This window comes from Setaria italica, chromosome IX, assembly GCF_000263155.2.
Source record: "Setaria italica strain Yugu1 chromosome IX, Setaria_italica_v2.0, whole genome shotgun sequence".
Lineage (NCBI taxonomy): Eukaryota > Viridiplantae > Streptophyta > Magnoliopsida > Poales > Poaceae > Setaria > Setaria italica.
This window is the reverse complement of record NC_028458.1, coordinates 54,694,763-54,715,075: the sequence shown is the minus strand read 5'-3', so window position 1 is coordinate 54,715,075 and position 20,313 is coordinate 54,694,763. Positions and strand designations below refer to the sequence as shown.

General features: G+C 48.2%; 5 protein-coding genes across 7 annotated transcripts; 1 reads left to right on the top strand and 4 right to left on the bottom strand.

Annotated features, from left to right (window-relative positions):
* Positions 1-329: 329 nt before the first annotated feature.
* Positions 330-2,385, bottom strand: LOC101775951 (40S ribosomal protein Sa-2). The gene is made up of 5 exons (XM_004985418.2): positions 2,128-2,385; positions 1,521-1,783; positions 1,224-1,421; positions 936-1,122; positions 330-776 (listed from the first exon to the last, which is right to left on the bottom strand). Exons 1-5 carry the CDS (start codon positions 2,273-2,275, stop codon positions 643-645), a joined length of 930 nt encoding a protein of 309 aa, XP_004985475.1. The 5' UTR covers positions 2,276-2,385; the 3' UTR covers positions 330-642.
* Positions 2,386-4,166: 1,781 nt separating this feature from the next.
* LOC101775539 (O-glucosyltransferase rumi homolog) lies at positions 4,167-6,967 on the top strand. Its single transcript, XM_022829618.1, has 5 exons — positions 4,167-4,820; positions 5,095-5,287; positions 5,493-5,557; positions 5,639-5,849; positions 6,374-6,967. Exons 1-5 carry the CDS (start codon positions 4,510-4,512, stop codon positions 6,734-6,736), a joined length of 1,143 nt encoding a protein of 380 aa, XP_022685353.1. The 5' UTR covers positions 4,167-4,509; the 3' UTR covers positions 6,737-6,967.
* A 371-nt stretch (positions 6,968-7,338) lies between these two features.
* LOC101775139 (eukaryotic translation initiation factor 3 subunit K) lies at positions 7,339-10,523 on the bottom strand. Its single transcript, XM_004985416.3, has 8 exons — positions 10,257-10,523; positions 9,542-9,598; positions 9,406-9,456; positions 9,247-9,309; positions 8,855-8,905; positions 8,700-8,766; positions 7,950-8,032; positions 7,339-7,730 (listed from the first exon to the last, which is right to left on the bottom strand). Exons 1-8 carry the CDS (start codon positions 10,362-10,364, stop codon positions 7,530-7,532), a joined length of 681 nt encoding a protein of 226 aa, XP_004985473.1. The 5' UTR covers positions 10,365-10,523; the 3' UTR covers positions 7,339-7,529.
* A 1,023-nt stretch (positions 10,524-11,546) lies between these two features.
* Positions 11,547-12,960, bottom strand: LOC101774734 (ethylene-responsive transcription factor RAP2-12). The gene is made up of 3 exons (XM_004985415.2): positions 12,565-12,960; positions 12,100-12,444; positions 11,547-11,990 (listed from the first exon to the last, which is right to left on the bottom strand). Exons 1-3 carry the CDS (start codon positions 12,836-12,838, stop codon positions 11,761-11,763), a joined length of 849 nt encoding a protein of 282 aa, XP_004985472.1. The 5' UTR covers positions 12,839-12,960; the 3' UTR covers positions 11,547-11,760.
* Positions 12,961-17,986: 5,026 nt separating this feature from the next.
* On the bottom strand, positions 17,987-19,623 carry LOC101773791 (ethylene-responsive transcription factor RAP2-3). Of its 3 annotated transcripts, none has more exons than XM_004985413.2 (3): positions 19,302-19,623; positions 18,404-19,161; positions 17,987-18,321 (listed from the first exon to the last, which is right to left on the bottom strand). In XM_004985413.2, exons 1-2 carry the CDS (start codon positions 19,549-19,551, stop codon positions 18,431-18,433), a joined length of 981 nt encoding a protein of 326 aa, XP_004985470.1. In that variant the 5' UTR covers positions 19,552-19,623; the 3' UTR covers positions 17,987-18,321; positions 18,404-18,430. The 3 variants fall into 3 exon arrangements, with proteins under 3 accessions (XP_004985470.1, XP_004985471.1, XP_004985469.1); XM_004985414.2 differs by having other exon boundaries at positions 17,987-18,302; XM_004985412.2 differs by having other exon boundaries at positions 17,987-19,161.
* Between the last annotated feature and the right edge of the window lie 690 nt (positions 19,624-20,313).

The window sequence follows — 20,313 nt, the reverse complement described above, 5'->3', positions numbered from 1 at the left end:
TGCAATAGCAAGAGAGTAGTGCCTTGTAGCACCGTTTCCCTGTGAATGTGAATGAGTACCTACTCAAAACTGAATCACTTGCAAATTGAACATCTGATGTAGGTATGCGCACCAACATCCGAGACCTGGTAAGAAGCGTAGCTATTAATCCTGAACGACGGAACGAAGTGGTTCGTGGAATTAGTGACACTATAGATCGTGGGAACGCCAATTTTTCGAAACATGCAATTCAAGGCACAGACGCATCATTCAGATTACGAGGCCACGCATGACAACAAGACATTCAGTCCAATTGTATCAAATTTCAAAGTAACTGGGAGAATCATACCGCACAAAATCCATGGCATCCAGATTTTCATAACAGACTGAATATATTATATAGAACCATCACATCGCACAGATCCATGCAATATAAGCAACAGAAACAAAAGCTACTTATACCACATAATCTCCCAAGCTCTCTCCATCATGGCACAGAAATGTTGAAAACAGAACAGGGGCACAAGAAGTTCAGCTAGAACGCCCTAAAACAGAAGTGTTCAATGCATAGCTATAGAAGATGCGTCTGATTTTGGACATTCATACTTCAGAAAACACTGATTTTAAGCCGCGGAAGACACATCACGAAGCGAGGGCCTATGCCTACTCCCAGCCTTGAGCGGGGGGTTGGGCTGCTGGGTCCCATCCAGTAGGAGCAACAGCCGGAGGTACCGCACCTTCCACAGGTGGAGGGGGAGCACCAGCTGGATCCCAGCCATCGCCAGTAGGAACCGGAGCTGCAAAGAAAAATGTGATCACTTCGTGTTACCACAACAAACTTATAAGAGCAACTCAGGGCATAGAGCAAGGTGTGGGTTATATAGTTTCCATTTCAACACAGCTAGATTTCTGCATGAGTTCCATACCAAAGATGATAAAATTTTATCAGTACATACCTGCAGCAGCACCCCACTCAGCACCAGTGCCACCAACAGCAACAGGCTGAGCCACATCAGAGGTCCACTGGTCGCCACCCCACTGTTCAGGTGCTTGGTAATCAGTGATAGCAGCGAATTCAGGGGCAGCAGCAGCTTCCTCCTCCTCCTTTGCTTCTTCAGGGTCTCTGTAGAAGAATAGGTCCACCTGCAAATAACATTATCACATAAGAATGCAAAGGGTACAAAAAAAATCTGCACTAATTGCATCTCCAATATCATTTTGTACAGCATCCTAGGCTGGCGTACCATGACTTCCCACTTGTGCCCAGGGAGGATGGTGCCCCTCATCTGCAGAACCATCCTGGCCAAGAGCCAGAACAGGCATCCAATGCTGTTCCTTCCCTTGTTGTTGGCTGGGATGCCAATATCGACATACCGCATGGGAGAGTCAGTATCGCAGAAGGCAATGGTAGGGATGTTCCCCAGAGCAGACTCCTTGATTGGCTGCAAACAGTTATGGATAACAATTAGTTCACAATCACAGGTTACTGCAGGTTCCAGCCAACGCATATCTCAGAACATTGAAATGGAAATTCTCTTCACCTGGTGGTCAGTCCTTGGGTCGGTAAGGATGAGCAGGCGGGGCTCACTGAAGGATGTCTGGAGCTGATTGGTGAAGGTACCAGGGGTGTGCCTCCCAGCAATGGCGTGGGCACCAGTGTACTGCGCGAACTTGAGGACAGCGCGCTGGCCGTAGGGGCGGGCGGACTGGACAATGATGTCCTGAGGGTTCTCGATGGCAACGATTACCCTAGCCGCAAGCTGGAGCTTCTCCCATGTCTTGCCAAGATTGATGATGTAGATCCCTGATAAAACAGCGACAGAAAGCCATATCACAACTAAGCACCACTTGCCAGTTAACTTAGGTAGCACACAGCAACGCAGATCACAATTAATACTAGATTTCCATTGCAAGCCTCATGCCGCCATAGTACTAGGCTTCCGAAAGTTGAGTCACTAAGAACATATAACTCTGATTCCAGCTAAAAAAATCTAAGCTTACGATACAAGCATGATGACACAAGTTCACAGGCTAACTACGCAGGAGATTCCATGGCAGGAACACAGGAGCGACAGAGGTTGTCTATCTGTCCACATGGATTTACATGCGGGGAAGACAAGGGAAGGATGCTCCCGGGCAGGCACGTACCGTCGGTGCGGCGCTTGAAGACGTAGCGCTCCATCTGGAAGTCGCAATTCTTGGTGCCCAGGTGGACGTCGGCGGCGAGCATCATCTGGATGTCCGTCTCCTTCTGGGACAGCGCCCGCGGCGCGCCTCCGCCTCCCGCCGCCGCCATGGTGGATTGGGGATGCAAGTGTTTGGTGGTGTCCCGGAGGGGAGGAGGAGAGGCTCGGGCTAGGAGTCTGGGAGTGGCGGCGCGAAGGGGGAGAATGGGGAGGAGAGGGGGTCTCTTATCTGAGGCGCCTCAAAACCCTAGGAAAGTTCTGCAGCGACGCGGAGATGCGCGTTGGGCCGGGCAAAACATGGGCCTGTCCATTAGTCGGCCCATCTTACTACTATTTCAATTTTTTCTCTTTTTTCATATGAATTTCAACCGCATCATCGACATGGTTTTTTCCCCTAATAAAACCTCTATATCAACAGATGCATGCGGCCTGTATTTATTACAACTACAAATAGTCGGGTAATTATTTTAAAAAACAAAAGGTAAATAATAAAATATCCCGCCATTAGCTTAATCGTCACTAAACTTCCATCCATAGTTGGCAAATGTATGGCTGGTCTCCACCATGCTGCGAAGCATTGCACACACAATGTCGGTCCTCCTCTTTCTGCAGTGGTAAACCACTTAGCTCTGAATAATACATGCATACAAAGTGTATCTTTTGTTCATCAAACATAATTTCGTTCCGGCTCCTCTTTTTGTTTGAAATGTTCTGTAAGACGAATGATTTAATCAATGCTGAACAATTGGGACAGTCAACATTCTGAAAATGTCACTGGAAGATGTGAAGGGAAAGCTGATCATCTCTGAAAATCAAAGAAGGTGAAAGATACCAGGAAAGCATAGTTGTCAAAGACATGGTCCAAATTTCTTTATCAGCTGGAGATCATCGAAACGATTTACATTCCCACTGGTTAGTACGCATGAAACAGCATCAAAGAAAAATGCAGCGGGGAAGCACAACGCTCGCAACAGGGCATGATAATTCAAGTTACATCATGTCAAGAATATCACAAGGTTTTGGGTGGCAAGAGTGAAGCTAATACCTGCCGTGAAAATTTATGTTCTAGCCTTACACATGCAGTTGCCTCCCTGCTTCCTTGCCTTACACGGGCGCATGCTCGAAACTAGAGTATGCATGTGCATGCTTTAGCACAGTCAAAATACTCAACCGCTGCACTCAGTCTGACCGCTTCTTGTCCTAGGAACTTGGCACACGTGGACGCGCCCTCCTGACCGATCGGCGCGAACGCGATGTTCTCTGGCAGCTCCTGCTCGATGTGATGCCCAATGATGCCAACTTTCTTCTCTTCCATAGGCAAACCCAAGATCGGAGTCTGACAACCGCTAGGTGATCTATGGCTACGGCGCCCGCCGCAGCTGTGATCCCGGACGGGCGGCGGTGGAGCAAGAGCTCGGGCTCGCCATCGTCGCCGGTGACGACAGCTATCTTCCTCTTCTTCTTCGTCGTCGTGGTCGGCATCCTTGTGTCCGCCCGCTGGATCACCACAACTGTGAGTGCTCGACAGTGAAGAATCTATTCGTTGGTGCATTTCATCTATCGCTGTTTGAGGATTTTGTTCGCCGATTCCTTCCTGAGCTCTAATTAACAATTAATTTAACATATGTGCAGACTCATCTGCCAATCACAAATATGGATCAGTGGCGCTCAAAGCCGGTAGGTAAGCCCCATCCATGTTTTTTTTCACAATTCTTTGCAATCACCTAGAATAACATATTGGGATTTTCCATAATTCAAACAAAGAAATATATAAAAATATAGGGATTTTTCATTTCTTTTCAGCATAATCGTCTGGAGTTAGATTGGATGTGAATGTGATGCTGATCAACTCAGGGCTTTTCCCATTTCGAGTCAGAGAAGCTGGTAGCATAGAACAAAAGCACACAGACAATTCGATCAAATTTCTTTCTTCTTTTTAATTTAAAAAATGGGCTGACTGAAACTTCTGAAGCAACCATCACCGCGTAAACACTCGTTCAGAGGCTTGATCATCGTCTTCCTGTCCCTTCAGGCGATCCTGACCGCGACGCAGACCACCGCTATCCCAGCCAGCCCCGCCGCGCCGCCGCCGCCGCGGCCGACCTACTCCCTCTCCTGCTCGGCGCCGCCGCTTCCCCGCGACCCGGACATACCAAGCAACATCTCCCAGACACTCGGCCTCGCACTCTCCCCCAACGCCTCCTCCGCATCCACCTGCGCCGCCATCCCCGACCCGCCGCCGCTCCCCGCCACCGGCAACGCCTCCTCGACCTGCCCCGCCTACTTCCGCTTCATCCACGAGGACCTCCACCCATGGCGCGCTGCGGGGGGCATCACCCACGCCATGGTCGACCGCGCACGCGCCACCGCCAACTTCCGCCTCGTCGTGATCCGGGGCCGCGCCTACATCGAGCGCATCGCGCCGGCATTCCAGACGCGCGACCTCTTCACTATCTGGGGCATCCTGCAGCTGCTCCGGCTCTACCCCGGTCGTGTCCCTGATCTCGACCTCATGTTCGACTGCGTCGACTGGCCTGTCGTGCACGCTGACCAGTACGAGGGGGAGAACGCCACCGTATTGCCGCCGCTCTTCAGGTACTGCGGCGACAATGAGACGCTCGACGTCGTCTTCCCGGACTGGTCTTTCTGGGGTTGGTAAGCAACTATTCCTAGCTTCCTTTTCTCCACCACAAATTAATTAATTATGTTTCTTTCGTGCATTGGCATGGCTATATCAGTATTCACTGCAATCCTTGTTGATAATTGTGAAGTCGATGAGAACCAACTGCAAAAAATCAGTTGCATTTCTGATGTTTGAGTTTTTAGAGGCTAGCAAAGTGAAATCATTGCTGATAGTCTGTTCTTTGTGTATTGATGTTCAGACAAAAGTACAACCACTTAATTAACTGTCTGTGATGACTGTTGACAGGCCTGAGATCAACATAAAGCCATGGGATGCTCTGCAGAAGGAATTGAACAGTGGCAACAGGAGGGTGAAATGGATGGATAGAGAACCATATGCTTACTGGAAAGGGAATCCAGATGTTGCAGCTATAAGACAGGAACTTGTTAAGTGTAATGTTTCCAGTGAGCATGAATGGAATGCACGGATTTATAAACAGGTACTTTGCTTCTCTTTATGTTGCATTGAAGTTTCTTTGAAGTTGTCATGGCCCATTCTCTTCACATAACTTCCATCATATTGTTCAGTTACATTCATAAAATATTTAACCCTTCATAGGTGGTGGATAACAACTTTTTCAATGAAACAGTACTGGTAATGGTGATTCATCATTGATTACATAGTTCATTTTGATTATCATTTAGGATTGGCTCAAGGAGATCAAGGCAGGATACAAACAATCAGACTTGGCTAGTCAATGCACCCATAGGTTTGTTTTTTTATCCTTGCAGACATGTTAAGATTGATGTTGTTCTGTCAGTAATGGTAACCTTCTTTCTTTGGGTGACAGGTACAAGATTTATATTGAAGGATCAGCATGGTCAGTCAGCGAGAAGTATATTCTAGCTTGTGATTCAATGACACTAGTGGTTACACCAAAATACTATGATTTCTATTCAAGGGTGTTGATGCCGATGCAACATTATTGGCCAGTTCAGGATGACAATAAGTGTAACTCAATCAAGTATGCTGTTGATTGGGGCAATTCTCACAAACAAAAGGTATTTTCTTCTATATGACTTTTACTTTTCAGTAATGATGAAGTTTTACTACACTATACCATAACATACTCTTGCTTATTTGTATGAATTGAAATTTGAAACACATTACTTGTAAGATGCATCGTGTCGTCTGAACTCAGGAGATATTTTTAGTGTCACCAATATTAATCAAACCACCATGGAGTTATTTCAACATTTTTTTTCTATTTTTTGCTGCGCTTGCTTTGATATATGCTTCGGTTAAAAGCATATAACTTTTGGTTATAACATGTTAACACAAAGGAGAAATGCAGGTATTATGCGCGGCTCAATTTGTTTCTATTAAAAATATTACAAGTTCAAAATTTGCTGGCAAAAGCTTTCCTACTTTATATTCCGATTCTACTTGATTTTCACTAGTAATGATCATATTGAAGTAAAGAACATGCTTTTTCTTCTATAGAGAATATTTTGTTATGTACTTTTGTAAAGGTTTTGCAACTTTTGATAATAAATATTTCCATGTATCTCCACTTCAACTTTAGGCACAGAGAATAGGAAAGCAAGCGAGCAACTTCATCCAAAAAGAGCTCAGTATGGACTATGTCTACGACTACATGTTTCACCTCTTAACTGAGTATGCCAAGCTCCTAAGGTTCAAACCAACGAAACCACCTGAAGCTGTTGAGGTCTGTTCCGAGTCTTTGGCTTGCCAAGCTATAGGCCGTGAGAAGAAGTTCATGGAGGATTCCATGGTGAGGTCCGCCAGTGATGCTGGCCCATGCGACCTGCCACCTCCTTTCAGCCCTGAGGAATTCCAAGCGCTACTGCGCAGGAGAGAGAAGTTGATGAAGCAGATCGAAACACGGGAGCAGAAAGCTTCCAAGGCCGTGGATAGCAAGCACTGAGAGCTTCATCGTTTCCCTCCCCAAAGAGATTCGTATAAAATGCATCGTACATACCCAATTTTTGTAGTGGTAAATCACAGGCATTTCTTTTATAATGATGATGACTGAATCAACTGTGTTACATCTTGTGAATGTGAAGTCGCATGGTTCTAGTTCGTCTCTTCATTGTACTTCTATTTTTCTATACTCTGGTTTAACTGTAGCAGTATTACTTTGCAAGCCTTTAGAATACCTTGGAATCTTGTCAAAAGGTAATCTGAGAAATTTTTTGAAACAAAATACTTCATCTCTACGGTATGTTTCAGAGTTCAGACTTCAGACTGATGCTTCCAACATATGTCAATCCCCCATCATGGATGCACCATTATCAGATAGTTCAACCGATGATATGGTATGGTATGGCATCACCGCCACCAGCATGGAAGTCGTTGGCGCCTGGGTGCTGATAGATTTCATTCCTTGGGCGAACGAAAATAATATCTCACTACTTCAACCGATGACAGTGGTATGTTTTTGAAATATGCCGAATTGAAGGACCAGTCTGGTTGCATTAGGGCAGGCCGATCTGAGCAACGTGACAGGGAGAAAGGAATCATAAGCCATTTTGACATAACTGAGCATTTCATTAGAGTAATGTAGTAGGGTAGGCACCATCAGTTGCAAGTACTAATTCAGCCAAAAACAGGTATATCAAGATTTCTCAAAATGCGATACACCACAAAACAGGAGATACAATTGCTTAGAGAAACTTCACTCGCTCTGAGTTATATATAAATCTCTCAGTACGCCTGAATCAGCTAAGGACGGGGAATATGCGTGTCACATGCTCAAATGGAACAGTATCAGCTGTGTTCTTCTTGAGCTCGGGGTGATTGAACTCATTGCGCGGAAGAACAATCACTTGAGACTGTCCACCCTTCTCAATCACCCAACCTGCGTTTGCGGCATGGTACTCCAGAAACTTGTCCAAAGCAAGACCTTCAATGTTGATAGCCTGTAAAGAAAAGTGGCGTGCTAATATCAAGAAATTATCCAATACCCCATGTAAACAAAGCACAACCTGGATGACCATGAATTCATGATCATGCTACAATTGACATCAAACATATTCCAACCAGTCTAATATGCTTCTTATAATTACCAGTGTTGAAAAAAGTATTGTGGCACTTAATGAAGAACTTGAAACATTTATTAAACAGAGTAAATGTTTTACCTCTGCAAGAACAGGCCTCGGAACTTTCTGGTATGTCAAGGAAAGCACATGAATCGCATAGGATTGGATTGCCTGCTCAAAACCTGCACATAACATGTAACGTGAGAACAATTTAAGATATACAGGTAAAAGTGCATATCAGCCGGCCTAAAATATCATCCAACTGAACATCTTTGTGTAAATCCACTCAACAGAAATTCTAGCCCTCAGGCATTCTTCCCATGCAAAGAACCCACATAAATGGTTACCATAAGGTGAAGGTGAGTGTTACAGCCCAGGACCAAGGGCCCAAAAAGCAGCCCATTCAGGCCCACAGTGCTATCCTACTGCCCGCATACCAAAAAAAAAACTCTCCAATCTCTGGTGATACATGCACATAAAAGTGAGACAGAGTAGGAAAACAAAAGGAACCATGCACCTAGCGTCAGGAGAGGACAGGTACAGAAAACAATTTACTTGGGCATGAACATGCGTGTGATGAATTGAATGATTGAATGTTAAATGAACACCAACGATGGATAACACCAGCACCCAAGCCTGATTGATAGGAAAATGAAAAGAACAAGATTGCCATCATTTTGAACTTCTACTGGGAACCCCATGTGAACACAAAAAAAAAATAACATGACTAACAATTCCTCTAGGTATTAAAACCCAGATTGATGCAACAAGTTGACTTCGAATATGCGACAGCCACCAGGCAGTGCATATCTTGAGTTCTTGCCTAAATGGTTCAAGAAATATATTTACCTGGAACAACTTCCAATATGTGGCGGTTTTTTGCTGCTTCATCCCAAAACTGACGGAATCTAGCAGTCTTTAAGCAGAGTATTAGATTTAGCTATAGATGCCACATGGTTTTTAATATTTAATTATATGTTTGTAAGTTAGACCAAAGTATTTACCTCCAGGTAGTGAGAAAGAACTATCAATGTCTTGAACTGTTCCTCCATTTGCTGAAACAAAGGCGTAGACAGGTGAGCTCAAGATACTAACAAAACATTTCAAGTGAGCTCACACAACAATGTAGCCACAAAAAACAGAAGACAACAGGACAGCCTTTGTGACATCTGATACATAAGATCAATCTGTTTTGGGGAAAAATTTCAAATTCTCACTAATCACATTTCACAATATATACTTCAAACATAGTTGCAGGGCCTCTTTAGCAAGCGTATAAAGATAGGACACTATGCACGTTCATCAAGAATGAGACATCAATAAATATTGCGAATCCCAGGCCTACACAGCATATCTGATAATATTCACTAAAAGGATAGGATGCAATTTTTCATACCACATGTTCAGGGATTAAGAATAAGCACAGACTGAAGTCAGGGGCTGGCATTGCCATGAGAGCCTGTCAACAGAACATCATGGACAAAACCCATAGTCAGAAAGTGAACCTGACATGCTACTGATAAACAAAATCAATGCAAGCATTAGATGTTATGACCTTAATCAATATGCGGGCTACAATCTGTATGCTCATCCTTTCTGGCTCAAACTGCATAAGGAAGCCAGTATTAAGAAAACATGTAAATGGAGCCACAATATTGGTAAAATTGGAATCGCTGGAGGATCATTATTACCTGGTACAGGCGAAGGAGGCTCAGGTTTGCATCCAAGTTGTATGTTTGAGACGAGACCTAATGAAGACAGAAAAAAAAGACTGAGTAATTAAGCAACTAATGAAGTCAGAACCTAAAGTTTTTTCAGCAAATGAATAGATGGAAGCAATCGTACTATGGGTACCATACACAAAAATAACAGCATGACAATTGATGCGGAGCATAGAAACTGAAAATGGCTCTTCATCGTTAACGCTCCTGATGGGTGATGATCACACATTGATGCAAAAGACACAACAGTTAACATCTTAAATAGCAGTGGCATTCCTAACCTCTGAGATAATCAGAACAGTCCCCTTTTCAGAACCCCTTTTCATGCTACTTACTCCTACAAAGTGAATATATTTCTAGAAACTCCTGCTGACCATATAGATCATAAACAAACATGCTCAGTACACCCAGTAAATTCACCACTACGCAGCAAACATATACACTACAAGCCACCCGTGAAGGTGGAGATATTGCTAATTCTATAGTCATTGAAACAAAATGATGGCACCATTCCATTGTGTCAAAGCTGAGCAGTTTAATCTAGAACCCGACTAGCCCACGAATTCGCCGCCGTTTAAACGTAAACGTGAGAACGCTCTATTCATTAGCACTACCAAAAGCAGAGGCTAACCCTCACGGGGAAAAAACAAGCAGAAGCAAGAGCATCCCGGTGGCTAGGGTTTACCTGCTCGTTGACAAACTTCTCGAGGTCGTTGAGGATGTCGGGGTTGTAGGGGTTAAGGGCCACGAGGTCCTCCACCGTGTAGTTCTCCGCCGCTTGCTCGGTCGCCATCGCCGCCGGTGTCGAGAACCCGAACCCTAGCTAGATCTCGCGCGAAACCGTGGGGAGCTCGCTGGAGAGGGGAAGTGGCGGCGCGGAGGAGAGGCGATGGAAGGGTTTCCAAGGGCTGGGGCTCGGGGGCTGCTGAATCTGTTATTTGGGCCCCTCGAATGTCCGTGTCCCGCATATGGGGGCCTGCGCTGCAAAATATGACAGGGGAAACTGCATTGGTGTCCAATTGGAGAGTGAAAATTCCGTACAAACTCCTCTTAGATGTAAAAGTGATGAAATCTATAGGAATTTTGTTAAAATTATAGAAAAATTGTATTTGGCTGATGCCTGATGCCCGATCACTTTTCCAGGGCAACCATCCAGTCCATATGCATTACACAACAGGATATAAAAGGTTTTCATTTCATTACAAGGCTCTTTTGAGCTCACACTAGCTCTCAATGGCCAAATACAATTTTTAATCTATGTTCACTATAAGTATTAAGAATTTGCAGTTTTAGGCAAGGAACGAGATAATCTTTTCCTATTCTTACACAAATTGAACTGCCTATTGCTCATTTTCTAAAATAATAAAAAAATAACATTTGGCACCTTAAGTGTTTCACAATAGATATCCAACGAGTATTAAATTTTGCACTGTGAAAAAGAAACTTGTATATTTCCGGTGTTCTTTGAAGAAGCGTGCTAAATAGTAACTTAACGCAGTGTACAACAAAGAAGCGTGTTAGAAGTGTACAACAAAGAAGCGTGTTAGAAGTGTAACTTAACGCAGTGTACATAGTAGTGCCATCTCAATTGATTCGCACCATTTTTTTGCCTGACAAGCGACCCACTCGCGGCCATGTGAATAATGTAGTTTATGTATTACTGTTTGTAATCTGGAACGAAAAAAATCTTAGAAGCGGTACTGCACATGAATCGCGCGTGTTGTTCTTTCAATAGTGACATCATCTTAAGGGTGTTGTTCTTTCAATGGTGACGTCATCTTAAGGATTTGCCGCCTCGATGTGCTATTCTTTCAATGGTGACGTCATCTTAAGGATGTGCCGGCTAATGATGACGTCATCTTAAGGATTTGCCGGCTCGATCTTTCGAAGGTACTCATAAATTTGCCGGCTCGGTCATTCGCGTAGGAGCGAGTGTCCGTACGTGTATATAAGTATCTACGTCTGTACAATGTGATTCGAAAAAAAAGCTTGAAAATGTTCGACCTTGTCATCATCGTTATGGCAAGATCTTCTCACTCATTACTGTTCTAGTGCTCTTCTATCACAAATACATTGTTCACACTTCACGCCATAAACATACATATATAATCCAGCGATCAGCATACATACTAAAGCTTCCTGACTCTGCAAACATCAGTGCTAATTTCAGCTCCACGTTATTGGAGTGATCAACGAAGCACATTCGAAACCAGCCGGACAAGCTGCCTCTCGTGGGTCTCGAGGTCCCTCCGCAGGGCGGCGATCTCCTCCATCTGACGGCTGCATTCGGCGATCAACGCCGCATACCGCAACGCTCCGTTCATCTTCAGTTCAGGCACGATCCTCTCGTCCTGAGGACCCTGCGTTATCAGTTCCTTGATCCACGCTATCGTGCGCCTCACCGCCTCACCGCCCATCTCTGCGAAGACATGCAGCAACGACGCCATTGTACCAGTGAACACTCAGTACTGTACTGAACTAGTGTTAATTAAGTGTAACTGTGTAAGCATGCTGTCACGACGTATTACCTTCATGGCGAATGTCACCCGCATCTCCGTCAACATCCACGGTGTCGAGATCATCGGAAACTGCCGCAACGTTCAGGTCGATGGCCACCGGCGTTCGCCGCCTGGGCAGGTCCTCGTGCGGGATCGGGAAGTTGAGGCGCGCGCTCTTCCCGCGGATCCGGCGGGCCTCGCGGTCGTACGCCCGGGCGGCCTCCTCGGCGGTGCAGTAGGTGCCGAGCCACGCGCGCCGCCCCTGCCGCGGGTCCCTGATCTCCGCCGCCCACCTGCCCGACCGCCGGTACCGGACGCCCCTGTACTTCTTGTGGCTGCTTGGACCCGGACTCGTGGAAACGGCGGCGCCTGAAACTGAAACCGCGTGCCGTGCATGCGTCACGCACGGGAACACGAGGAAAAACAGTGAACACGTCTTTCTTGCAGACGAAGTGCTAGCTCGAAGTTGGCCGCCGGTGGTCTGATTGATCGTACCTGCAGGAGAAGGGGCAGTCCTGGACCTGCGGCCACCGACGGCTTCAGGCGAGGCGGCCGGAGACGGTTCCTCGTCCTCCTCGAAAAGCCGGAACTCGGCCTCGAACTCGTCGTCGGTTGCGGCCTCGGACTCGTCGACGTCGGACGCCTTCCGCTTGCGGCCGGCGGTAGTGGTCCTGCCATCGGCCGCCGCCGCCGGCCAGAGCGTGGCGACCGTCAGCGGGCGGTGCACCCGCGCCGGGATGAGCTCGGCTAGGATCGCTCCCCCGCACATATCGTCTGGATGTTGGAAGCTTGCAAACGCGGGAGAGCGACCGTGAAGGGAAAATCTCGCGCGTGGGAACTGTAAATAGAGGAACCGGATGGCGTGGGCCGTCGAAGACCGTGGGAGACCGCGGGCGTCGTCGTCTTCGTCGCCGCACCCAACCAAACAAACCGCGCGCGCCGGTTTCTCTTTCTCCCTCTATATTGTGTGCGCCCACAGACTCTGCTATGTGTGCCCCTGGATTTTTTTTATTTTTTTTTCTTTCATAATTTTACAGAAATAAATAGCGGATTTAAAAATTTGTAGAAATAGATCCCTACTGTCGGATTAAATGGCGGAAGTAAGCTAGTTGAATCGGCAGTAACTTCCTTTCACATTTTCAAAAAATCGTAACTAATTCGTATGAACTCAAATGGAAATTCGTATGAACTGTAAATCTCGATGATATCTACAACTTTGTAGATCAAACTTTTTTCATTTGGTGTCATCTTGATACTCAAATAATCAACTTTGTAAATCTCGATGAATTTTAGATCTGAAACTTGTGTTGATTATTTGAGAAAAAAAGAAATCAAATGAAAACAGTTTAAACTACAAAGTTGTAAATCTCATCTAGAGCTACAATTTTTATATAAAACTTATCTTTATCCGAGTTCATATGAATTAGTTATGATTTTTTGAATGTGTGCTGCTCCGTTTTAAACTTGTGTTGATTAATTGAGTACCAAGATGATACAAAAAAGTTTGAACTACAAAGTTGTAGATCTCGATAGATCTCATCGAGATCTACAATTTTTATATAAAGTTTACCTCTATCTAAATTCATACGAATTAGTTATGATTTTTTAAAAGTATACTATCATGAGAAATTACCACCGTTTGAATTTTTCCGCCGTTTAATCCAGCGGCAGCGGTCTACTTCTATATAAAAAAAATTCTGTGCCCCTGTGCGATACCATGGGCTCTTTTCAGCCCACGAAGCCATGGGCGGTCGGAGAGTCCCGTGGCCCTGGGTTTTCTACTTTTCTATTCCCAGTCTCCCACAGACTTGCAGAGTTGGCAACTGCTATTTGCAGATAGGACAGGATCTAGAGGCGTATCATCCATGCCATACTAGTATAAGACCGTCCCAAACCCCTTTTGCAGAAAACGTTGGGAGCCCTGCGGTTTGATGCGTATACACATGACGTGGCATTGCTACTTATAGCATCCCAAGTCATGCACATTGCTCATTGGGCCCTGTCAGGTGTCAAGTGCTGCCCCTGTCCAAGGTGATGCCTCAACTATGAAGGACTGTGAGTTCCTGTTATTGACTGCATTGGTTTCAGCAGAAAGAGGTGATTTTGGTAAGGCCCATGAGCCCTTCTTTTGCGAGTCTTGGCGTGAATTGGAAATGCTGTTGGCGTGAATTTGGTTTCATCAGAGTGAGAGGCGATTTTGGTTTCATCTACGCTTCCTCTCTCTTTCTGAGGTCTTGGTGTGAATTGGAAATGCTGTTGTATCCAACCAATTTCAGACTGTGAAGCAACAGTTTCTTCAAAAGTGCAGTGTGCTCTGTGCTCTGTTTATGCAGGCTTTAAATCGAAGGAGAAGAAGATCGACCGGAAGCGCTTCCATCTCTGCAACTTCACAACAAAATCCAAAATCTCTTCTAGAGGCGACAACCCTTAACCAAACTTGTCGAGTCATCCCCTTCTCTGTACATGCATGGACAAGTAACAGTGCTCTGAGGACACAACTAACAGTGGCACTGGTTAGCCTTATCGATCTTGAAGGTTCTGTCGTTCTGTGCCAGAAATGGATAAGCTTGTGAGCAACCTTTTGTTTTGCTGAAAAGAACTTTGCATCTAGAGGGTCGAGGATTCTATAATTCCTCTACAACGATGTGATGGGGAGAATTCTCCAGCTAACGGAACAGGTGAGAAGAGTAGCCAAACAAATTATTGGCGACCTAGGCAACTAATTTTATCAGCAACCATGCTGGGAAGATCCAATCGTTGCGAAGAATCATGGGCGGCGAAATCAGGCCATCATCACGGGCAGATTCTGAAGAGGGCCGAGTCGGCGCAACTGGCAGTTTTCTGAAGTTAAAATAGGCGCTGCCGACTGATAATGGCATGGCCCTCAGGTCATCAAGTTGCAGCCAAAAAAACACGAGGGCTGAGGCGTTTGCTTTTCTGCCTCCACTTGTGAATTTTTCTATCTTTTGCTTGAGAATCCTGCAACTCAATTCAGTTTGGAACGTAGTTGAGCCGAGTCGCGGTCGCAACTACATCGGGGCGAGCAAGATAATAGCAAGGTGTGCAAATTGCAGCCTAAATTATCGTCCGGCAGCTGTCGAAAACCAGTAGTGCGCCCACCGGATTGCGAGGTGGTTTCTGCATCCGTCGCAACTCACAAGACTATTTCGTGAAGCAATACCTAGAAAATTGAGACAATTGTTTTCCCAGGTGGTCGAAATTTGGTGTCATGGTCTCATGGAATAAATGAAATGGCAAAGAACTGTTGCCAGCACGTAGAAATGCTATGTTCATGTTCTCTGAACTATTCTTTTTCAGGGGTTCTGATTGGCATGCCGCCGCGTCGCTCCTCCCGCGAGCGACACGGGCGCTGCCCGAGCTGCCACCGCTAACCCCCCTCCCCCCACCCACCCTCGTGACCACCTCGCCGTTGTCGGAGGGGGCCGTCGGAAGCCCGTCCGGCTCCTGAGGACAGCGGCAGTAGGGTAGACCGGCTGGTCCGGGACTCTGCGCCGGGGCGGGGCGGCACAAGGACCTCGGCCGCTGGCGTGCCGGAGCGGCAGCATCAGCCCGGATTCGACCCTACCGTGGGCGGATCCGGCCTCCACACCCCCGGATCCGCTACCCCCGAACCACCTCGGCAAGCGGTCGTGCGAAGGCGGCGGCGGCCCGGGTGAAGACGGCGGGGGGCTCTCGTCCAGCGCGGGGTCGTCGCCGCTCTCCACCACGGGCTTTGCACTGGCGGCGGGGGAGTCCCACTCTGTGGACGTGCCCCCGGCGTGTCGGGCCGCATGCTCTGCGCTGCGGACGCGGGCTCCAATCGCTTCTCCTACGCCACGGGCGGCGGGTTGGCGCAGTGGAGTGCGCGAGCGGCGGCGCCGCGCCACCCACCACGCTCGTCGGTGACGCGGCGGGCTCGACGAGGCTGTGAGCACTGCAGGGGCAGTCAAGGGGCTCGTCACGCCGTCCAACTACACGCGCAGGGAGATGGCGACGCGCGACTGCATCGAGCTACTGGGTTACTCCATCAACGAGCTCGACTGGGCGCTCGATGCCATGGCCGAGGTCGCGCGATGGTGGAGGCAGCCTGGTGAAGGTTGGCGGGTGCGGCGGGAGCCCCCGGCCCCGGTGGATGACGGAGCGCGTCTGAGGCGGCCCGATGGAGAAGGAGTTGTGGAGGGACGGCCAGGAGGAGGAGTTGTGGAGGAGGCGCCGAAGGAGGAGACGCGGAGGGAGTGCAGTAGCCGGCAAGGAGGATGACTGCCGGTGTGAGATCGGAGGTGGAGGTACGGCAGTGTGAGGAGGCGCGGCGGCGATGATGCCCCGAATAGGCTGTCGTGATTGTGGCCGGGAGTGCCGATCCGTGAGCGTGCAGGGGTTGGGATGCTCTAGGCAAAAGCCCCCGCCGGTGCTTGCTGGTGGAGATGACAGCGGCGTCCTAGGGTGTCGTTCTCCTCGTTGGGGGTGTCATTTCTCAGCTACAATCCTATGGCGCGGGGGCTTTTGGGTGAAAACTCTGTTCAGATTCTGGACGAGTGACGGCGGCGCCATTGGCATCGTGCCCTCCTTGGAGGCATCATTTCTAGAGACCCATCTCGATCTATGGCATTCCTAGTCCATAAGTCATGGATGGCCGTAGCCGTTGGCGACAATTCTGCCGTGGCAAGCTGGACGGGTGTTGCAGAGGCCACATGGAGATGATCGCAGTTATGGTGGCGGTCAGAGGCTGTCGCATGATGTCGGTCTTGGCCGCTTGCAGTGGACCACGGCGGCTGGTGTTGCTTGGCAACGGTCAGTGCAGCGTGGGACTGCGTCGGAGGACAACACTTGCGGCAACAACATCATTGGACAACTAGGCTTGCAGCGGATCGCGACGGGTTGCTCAGCTTGGCTGGGCTACCTGATGCGGTACATTGTCAGAAGTCGCTGCAAGCGACTTCTCTGGTTTGCTGACATGGCGGCGGATGCTTGTGCGTGGGTGAAGCAATGAGGCGAGGTCGACCCTGTGGCGCCAGCTTGGCTGATCGAGGAGAGCTTGTGAAGCGGGGCAACCTTGCTCACCACTCGGACAACGACAAAAGAAACAGATCCGTGACATGGAATACTATGGCGGGCGTGGCGAGGCCCCCGCGCGTGGTGTTTTTCTTCGAAGCAACGAGAGTGAGGTGGAGTCTCACGATGGATGTGGCAAGGCCCTCTCGCGTTGTGTTATCATGGTGGCGACTGCGAGGCAACCTGCGAGAGGTCCGGATTCGGTGGTTTCACCCTTTTAGGTGGAGTGTGGTGTTGCAGCGATACTACAACGTAAGGTCCCACATGGCGGTGACCTTTTCGGTGCGGTGCGGTCCGTTTCTATCGGTTTCTTGTCGACGTCGGGTCACGCCTGGAGGTTTCGGCATATTATAAGCATGGAGGTTGGTGGGTGCCGCCATGGCGAGTGGAGTGATGAGGCCGCGTTAATGTCCCAATCTAACCGATCGCGTGTGGCAGTATTGAGTTGAGTGACTACCCGTGTTGATGTCCCAATTCAACCGGGCGAGTTTGTTTTGTTTTTCTTTTATTCTATTTTTTATCTTTTCAGTCTGGAACTCCTTCTTTTTAACATAATCGACACCTGCCTGTTCGTTTCGAAAAAAGATTAGCACGCCATGTATTTTTTGTTTAAAAAAATAGTGAAGTTATGCTTGTTATGGAGCCTTTCTTTTACATGTTTGCAAGTAGGTAATTTTGCAAGATCCATGTATTTTTTGTTTAAAAAATAGTGAAGTTATGCCATGTTTACACGAAGTTACACAAGACACAACCTATACAGGAAGCAAAATTGTTCACGATCTAACAGGATTCAGAAAATTATGATCGCCTTGCACGCTCCAACTCAAGCATGGCAGGGTGGCTAGGTGACACATGAACAAGATACTGCATGTAGAACCAGGTTCACAAAGTTTATTTGGCATAACAATCACAACCGTACAATATAGACGACCATTGCCGACATGATCGAATTCATAGGACTATTGACCAACAGTAGTGCAAAGCACCCAAACGAGTAGTACAAATATTCATAGTAGAGAGTACAGGTTTGATCAGGAGGCCGGCAGTACAGATACAGGTTCTAGCAAGCAAACGCTTGCAGTACAGTAATCTGACGTATGATTACACACCAAACACCAAGCAAAGCGATGGCCAGTCGCCCTCAGCCGCATCGATCGTCCGGTTGAGCACCGACGCCGTTCCTGAACCAAGAACCAGATCCTGACAAAGGGTGATCGTGATCCAGTAGTAGACGAACACAAGGAACAGAAGCCATGGCTATGGATTCAATTCAGGTGCTTACAACTGAGCGCAACTGGTAGGTTACACATTAGAAGACAGCGCTGTCAGCAGGGAAGTCGTCGAAGCTCCACAGGCTGACGCCGTCCATGCCGTTGTTCACGCCGTTCACGTCCTGGGCGGCGTCGACGGCGAACAGGCCGTCGAGGGACTCGTACCCGCCCGAGTAGGGCAGCTGGAGCAGCGTGAACGGATCGAACGCCAGCTCGTCAGCGAGCTCCAGCGTGGAGCCACCGCCGGAGCTCATCCCACCAGACGACTCGTTGTCGTATCTCGGCTTCTTCGCGGGGCTACCGGACTCCGGCTCGGTGCTGCCGGTGAAGGAGCTCTCCATGGCCAGCGGCGCGGCGGGGAAGGCGGGGAAGGTCATGTTGAAGAAACCGTCCACGTCGAACGACACCGTAATTTCAGGCTTCACGGCGATCTCCTCCTGCTTCTTCTCTCCTGCGAGCAACGCGGGCTGCTCCGCCGCTGCAGCATGGTGGTGCTGCGGTTTCGGCGCGGCTCTCGGGTTGCCGCGGCGGCGTGGGCGCGCGCCGGCCGCCGGGAAGTTGACCTTGGCCTTGCTGCCGCGGAGGCGGCGTGCCTCGACGTCGTAGGCTCGGGCGGCGTCCTCGGCGGTGTCGAAGGTGCCGAGCCAGACGCGGGTGCCCTTGTGCGGATCGCGGATCTCCGCCGCCCACTTGCCCCAGGGCCGCTGCCGGATGCCGCGGAAGTGGCGGCGGCCGCGCTTCTTCTGGCTCGCCGCGCGCCCGCCGTGGGCTACAAGAGTTCTTTCCCTTGAGATTACACTAACAGCTCTTGCGCACGTCACGATCAAACCCAAGAACGTGCGTGAACATTCTTGCCGATACAGATTATTGAACACCCTTGAATTAATGAGCAGCGACGACGTTGATTACCTGGGGAGAATGCGGATTTGGCCGAGAACACGAAGTGGTGATCCTCCACCTCCTCGTCAAATTCGTCGTCGAAGTCCTCGAAGGCTGCCTCGAAGTCGTCGATGTCGGCGTGGTGGTGCCCCTTGTCACTGCCGTTGCCGGCTTTCTTAGAGTTGGAACCCGCCGACCAGAGGTGGCCCGCGGTCACCGGCTTCGACGCCGCGCGCCGTGGCGACGGGATCAGCTCCGTGAGGATGGCGCCTCCGCACATTGTTCACCCCTCCGAAACTTTTTTCTCTGGGTTGTTCGTGTTGTTTGGAACCAGGAAGGTTGCCAACGGAGGGAAGAGATTTATAAACCAGGCTAGGACCGTTGGCGGATGACTTGGCATGGTGAGTAGCATGCCACATGTCACGCACCTAGCACAGCTTAATGGATCCCACGGTGCATTTGCGCGCCAAGTGGTAAGCCACGTTGCATTCCCTTCCTGCTGCCGTAAGGTTGTATTTCAGATAAAATTTGAAGGGAGTGTCTACTCCTCACCGGGGTATTATTGGGCCAACAATCACCCGGGTGATTTGCAGGGGTATAACACCCTGTTTTGAAGTGGAAAAAAATTAGGTGTTGGAAACAGATCTGTCACCCGAAAATTATGACTCTAGGATCCTGATCAGATGATGCGGAAAGAAAACAACTATACAGAGCACATAGTAAATAAAATGATGCAGAAAAGAGAAAGAAAAATAACATGCAAAAGGCAAAATTAACAACTGAAACAAATTTTTCTATAGTCAGTCGGATAACAAATTTTTTTTATAGTCAGTCGGATAACAAATTATTTATAACTGTGAGAAACCCCTCGAATGCAAAAATACAAATCAGATTTCAAAATTAAAAATTGCAACTCATTTACATGACAAGTTTAAATAATTTACAACAACTAAAGCACTGTAAATTAATATAATTCAAACGGTAAATGCTAGCAAACTCTACTACCTCCCTTCAACTAGGCTTGCACTGCCGATATATCACG

Coding starts and splice junctions, on each gene's coding strand:
- LOC101775951 (XM_004985418.2), bottom strand. CDS start 2,275: ATGGCGGCGGCGGGAGGCGGAGGCGCGCCGCGGGCGCTGTCCCAGAAG. Junction 1,422..1,520: donor ACCCAAGGACTGACCACCAG/GTGAAGAGAATT, acceptor AACTGTTTGCAG/CCAATCAAGGAGTCTGCTCT. Junction 777..935: donor TGAGTGGGGTGCTGCTGCAG/GTATGTACTGAT, acceptor TTTTCTTTGCAG/CTCCGGTTCCTACTGGCGAT.
- LOC101775539 (XM_022829618.1), top strand. CDS start 4,510: ATGGTCGACCGCGCACGCGCCACCGCCAACTTCCGCCTCGTCGTGATC. Junction 4,821..5,094: donor GACTGGTCTTTCTGGGGTTG/GTAAGCAACTAT, acceptor GACTGTTGACAG/GCCTGAGATCAACATAAAGC. Junction 5,850..6,373: donor GCAATTCTCACAAACAAAAG/GTATTTTCTTCT, acceptor CTTCAACTTTAG/GCACAGAGAATAGGAAAGCA.
- LOC101775139 (XM_004985416.3), bottom strand. CDS start 10,364: ATGGCGACCGAGCAAGCGGCGGAGAACTACACGGTGGAGGACCTCGTG. Junction 9,310..9,405: donor TAGCCCGCATATTGATTAAG/GTCATAACATCT, acceptor TTCTGTTGACAG/GCTCTCATGGCAATGCCAGC. Junction 8,906..9,246: donor TCTTAATCCCTGAACATGTG/GTATGAAAAATT, acceptor CCTTTGTTTCAG/CAAATGGAGGAACAGTTCAA.
- LOC101774734 (XM_004985415.2), bottom strand. CDS start 12,838: ATGTGCGGGGGAGCGATCCTAGCCGAGCTCATCCCGGCGCGGGTGCAC. Junction 12,445..12,564: donor GACTGCCCCTTCTCCTGCAG/GTACGATCAATC, acceptor ACGCGGTTTCAG/TTTCAGGCGCCGCCGTTTCC. Junction 11,991..12,099: donor GGGTGACATTCGCCATGAAG/GTAATACGTCGT, acceptor ATGTCTTCGCAG/AGATGGGCGGTGAGGCGGTG.
- LOC101773791 (XM_004985412.2), bottom strand. CDS start 19,551: ATGTGCGGAGGCGCCATCCTCACGGAGCTGATCCCGTCGCCACGGCGC. Junction 19,162..19,301: donor CAAATCCGCATTCTCCCCAG/GTAATCAACGTC, acceptor GAACTCTTGTAG/CCCACGGCGGGCGCGCGGCG.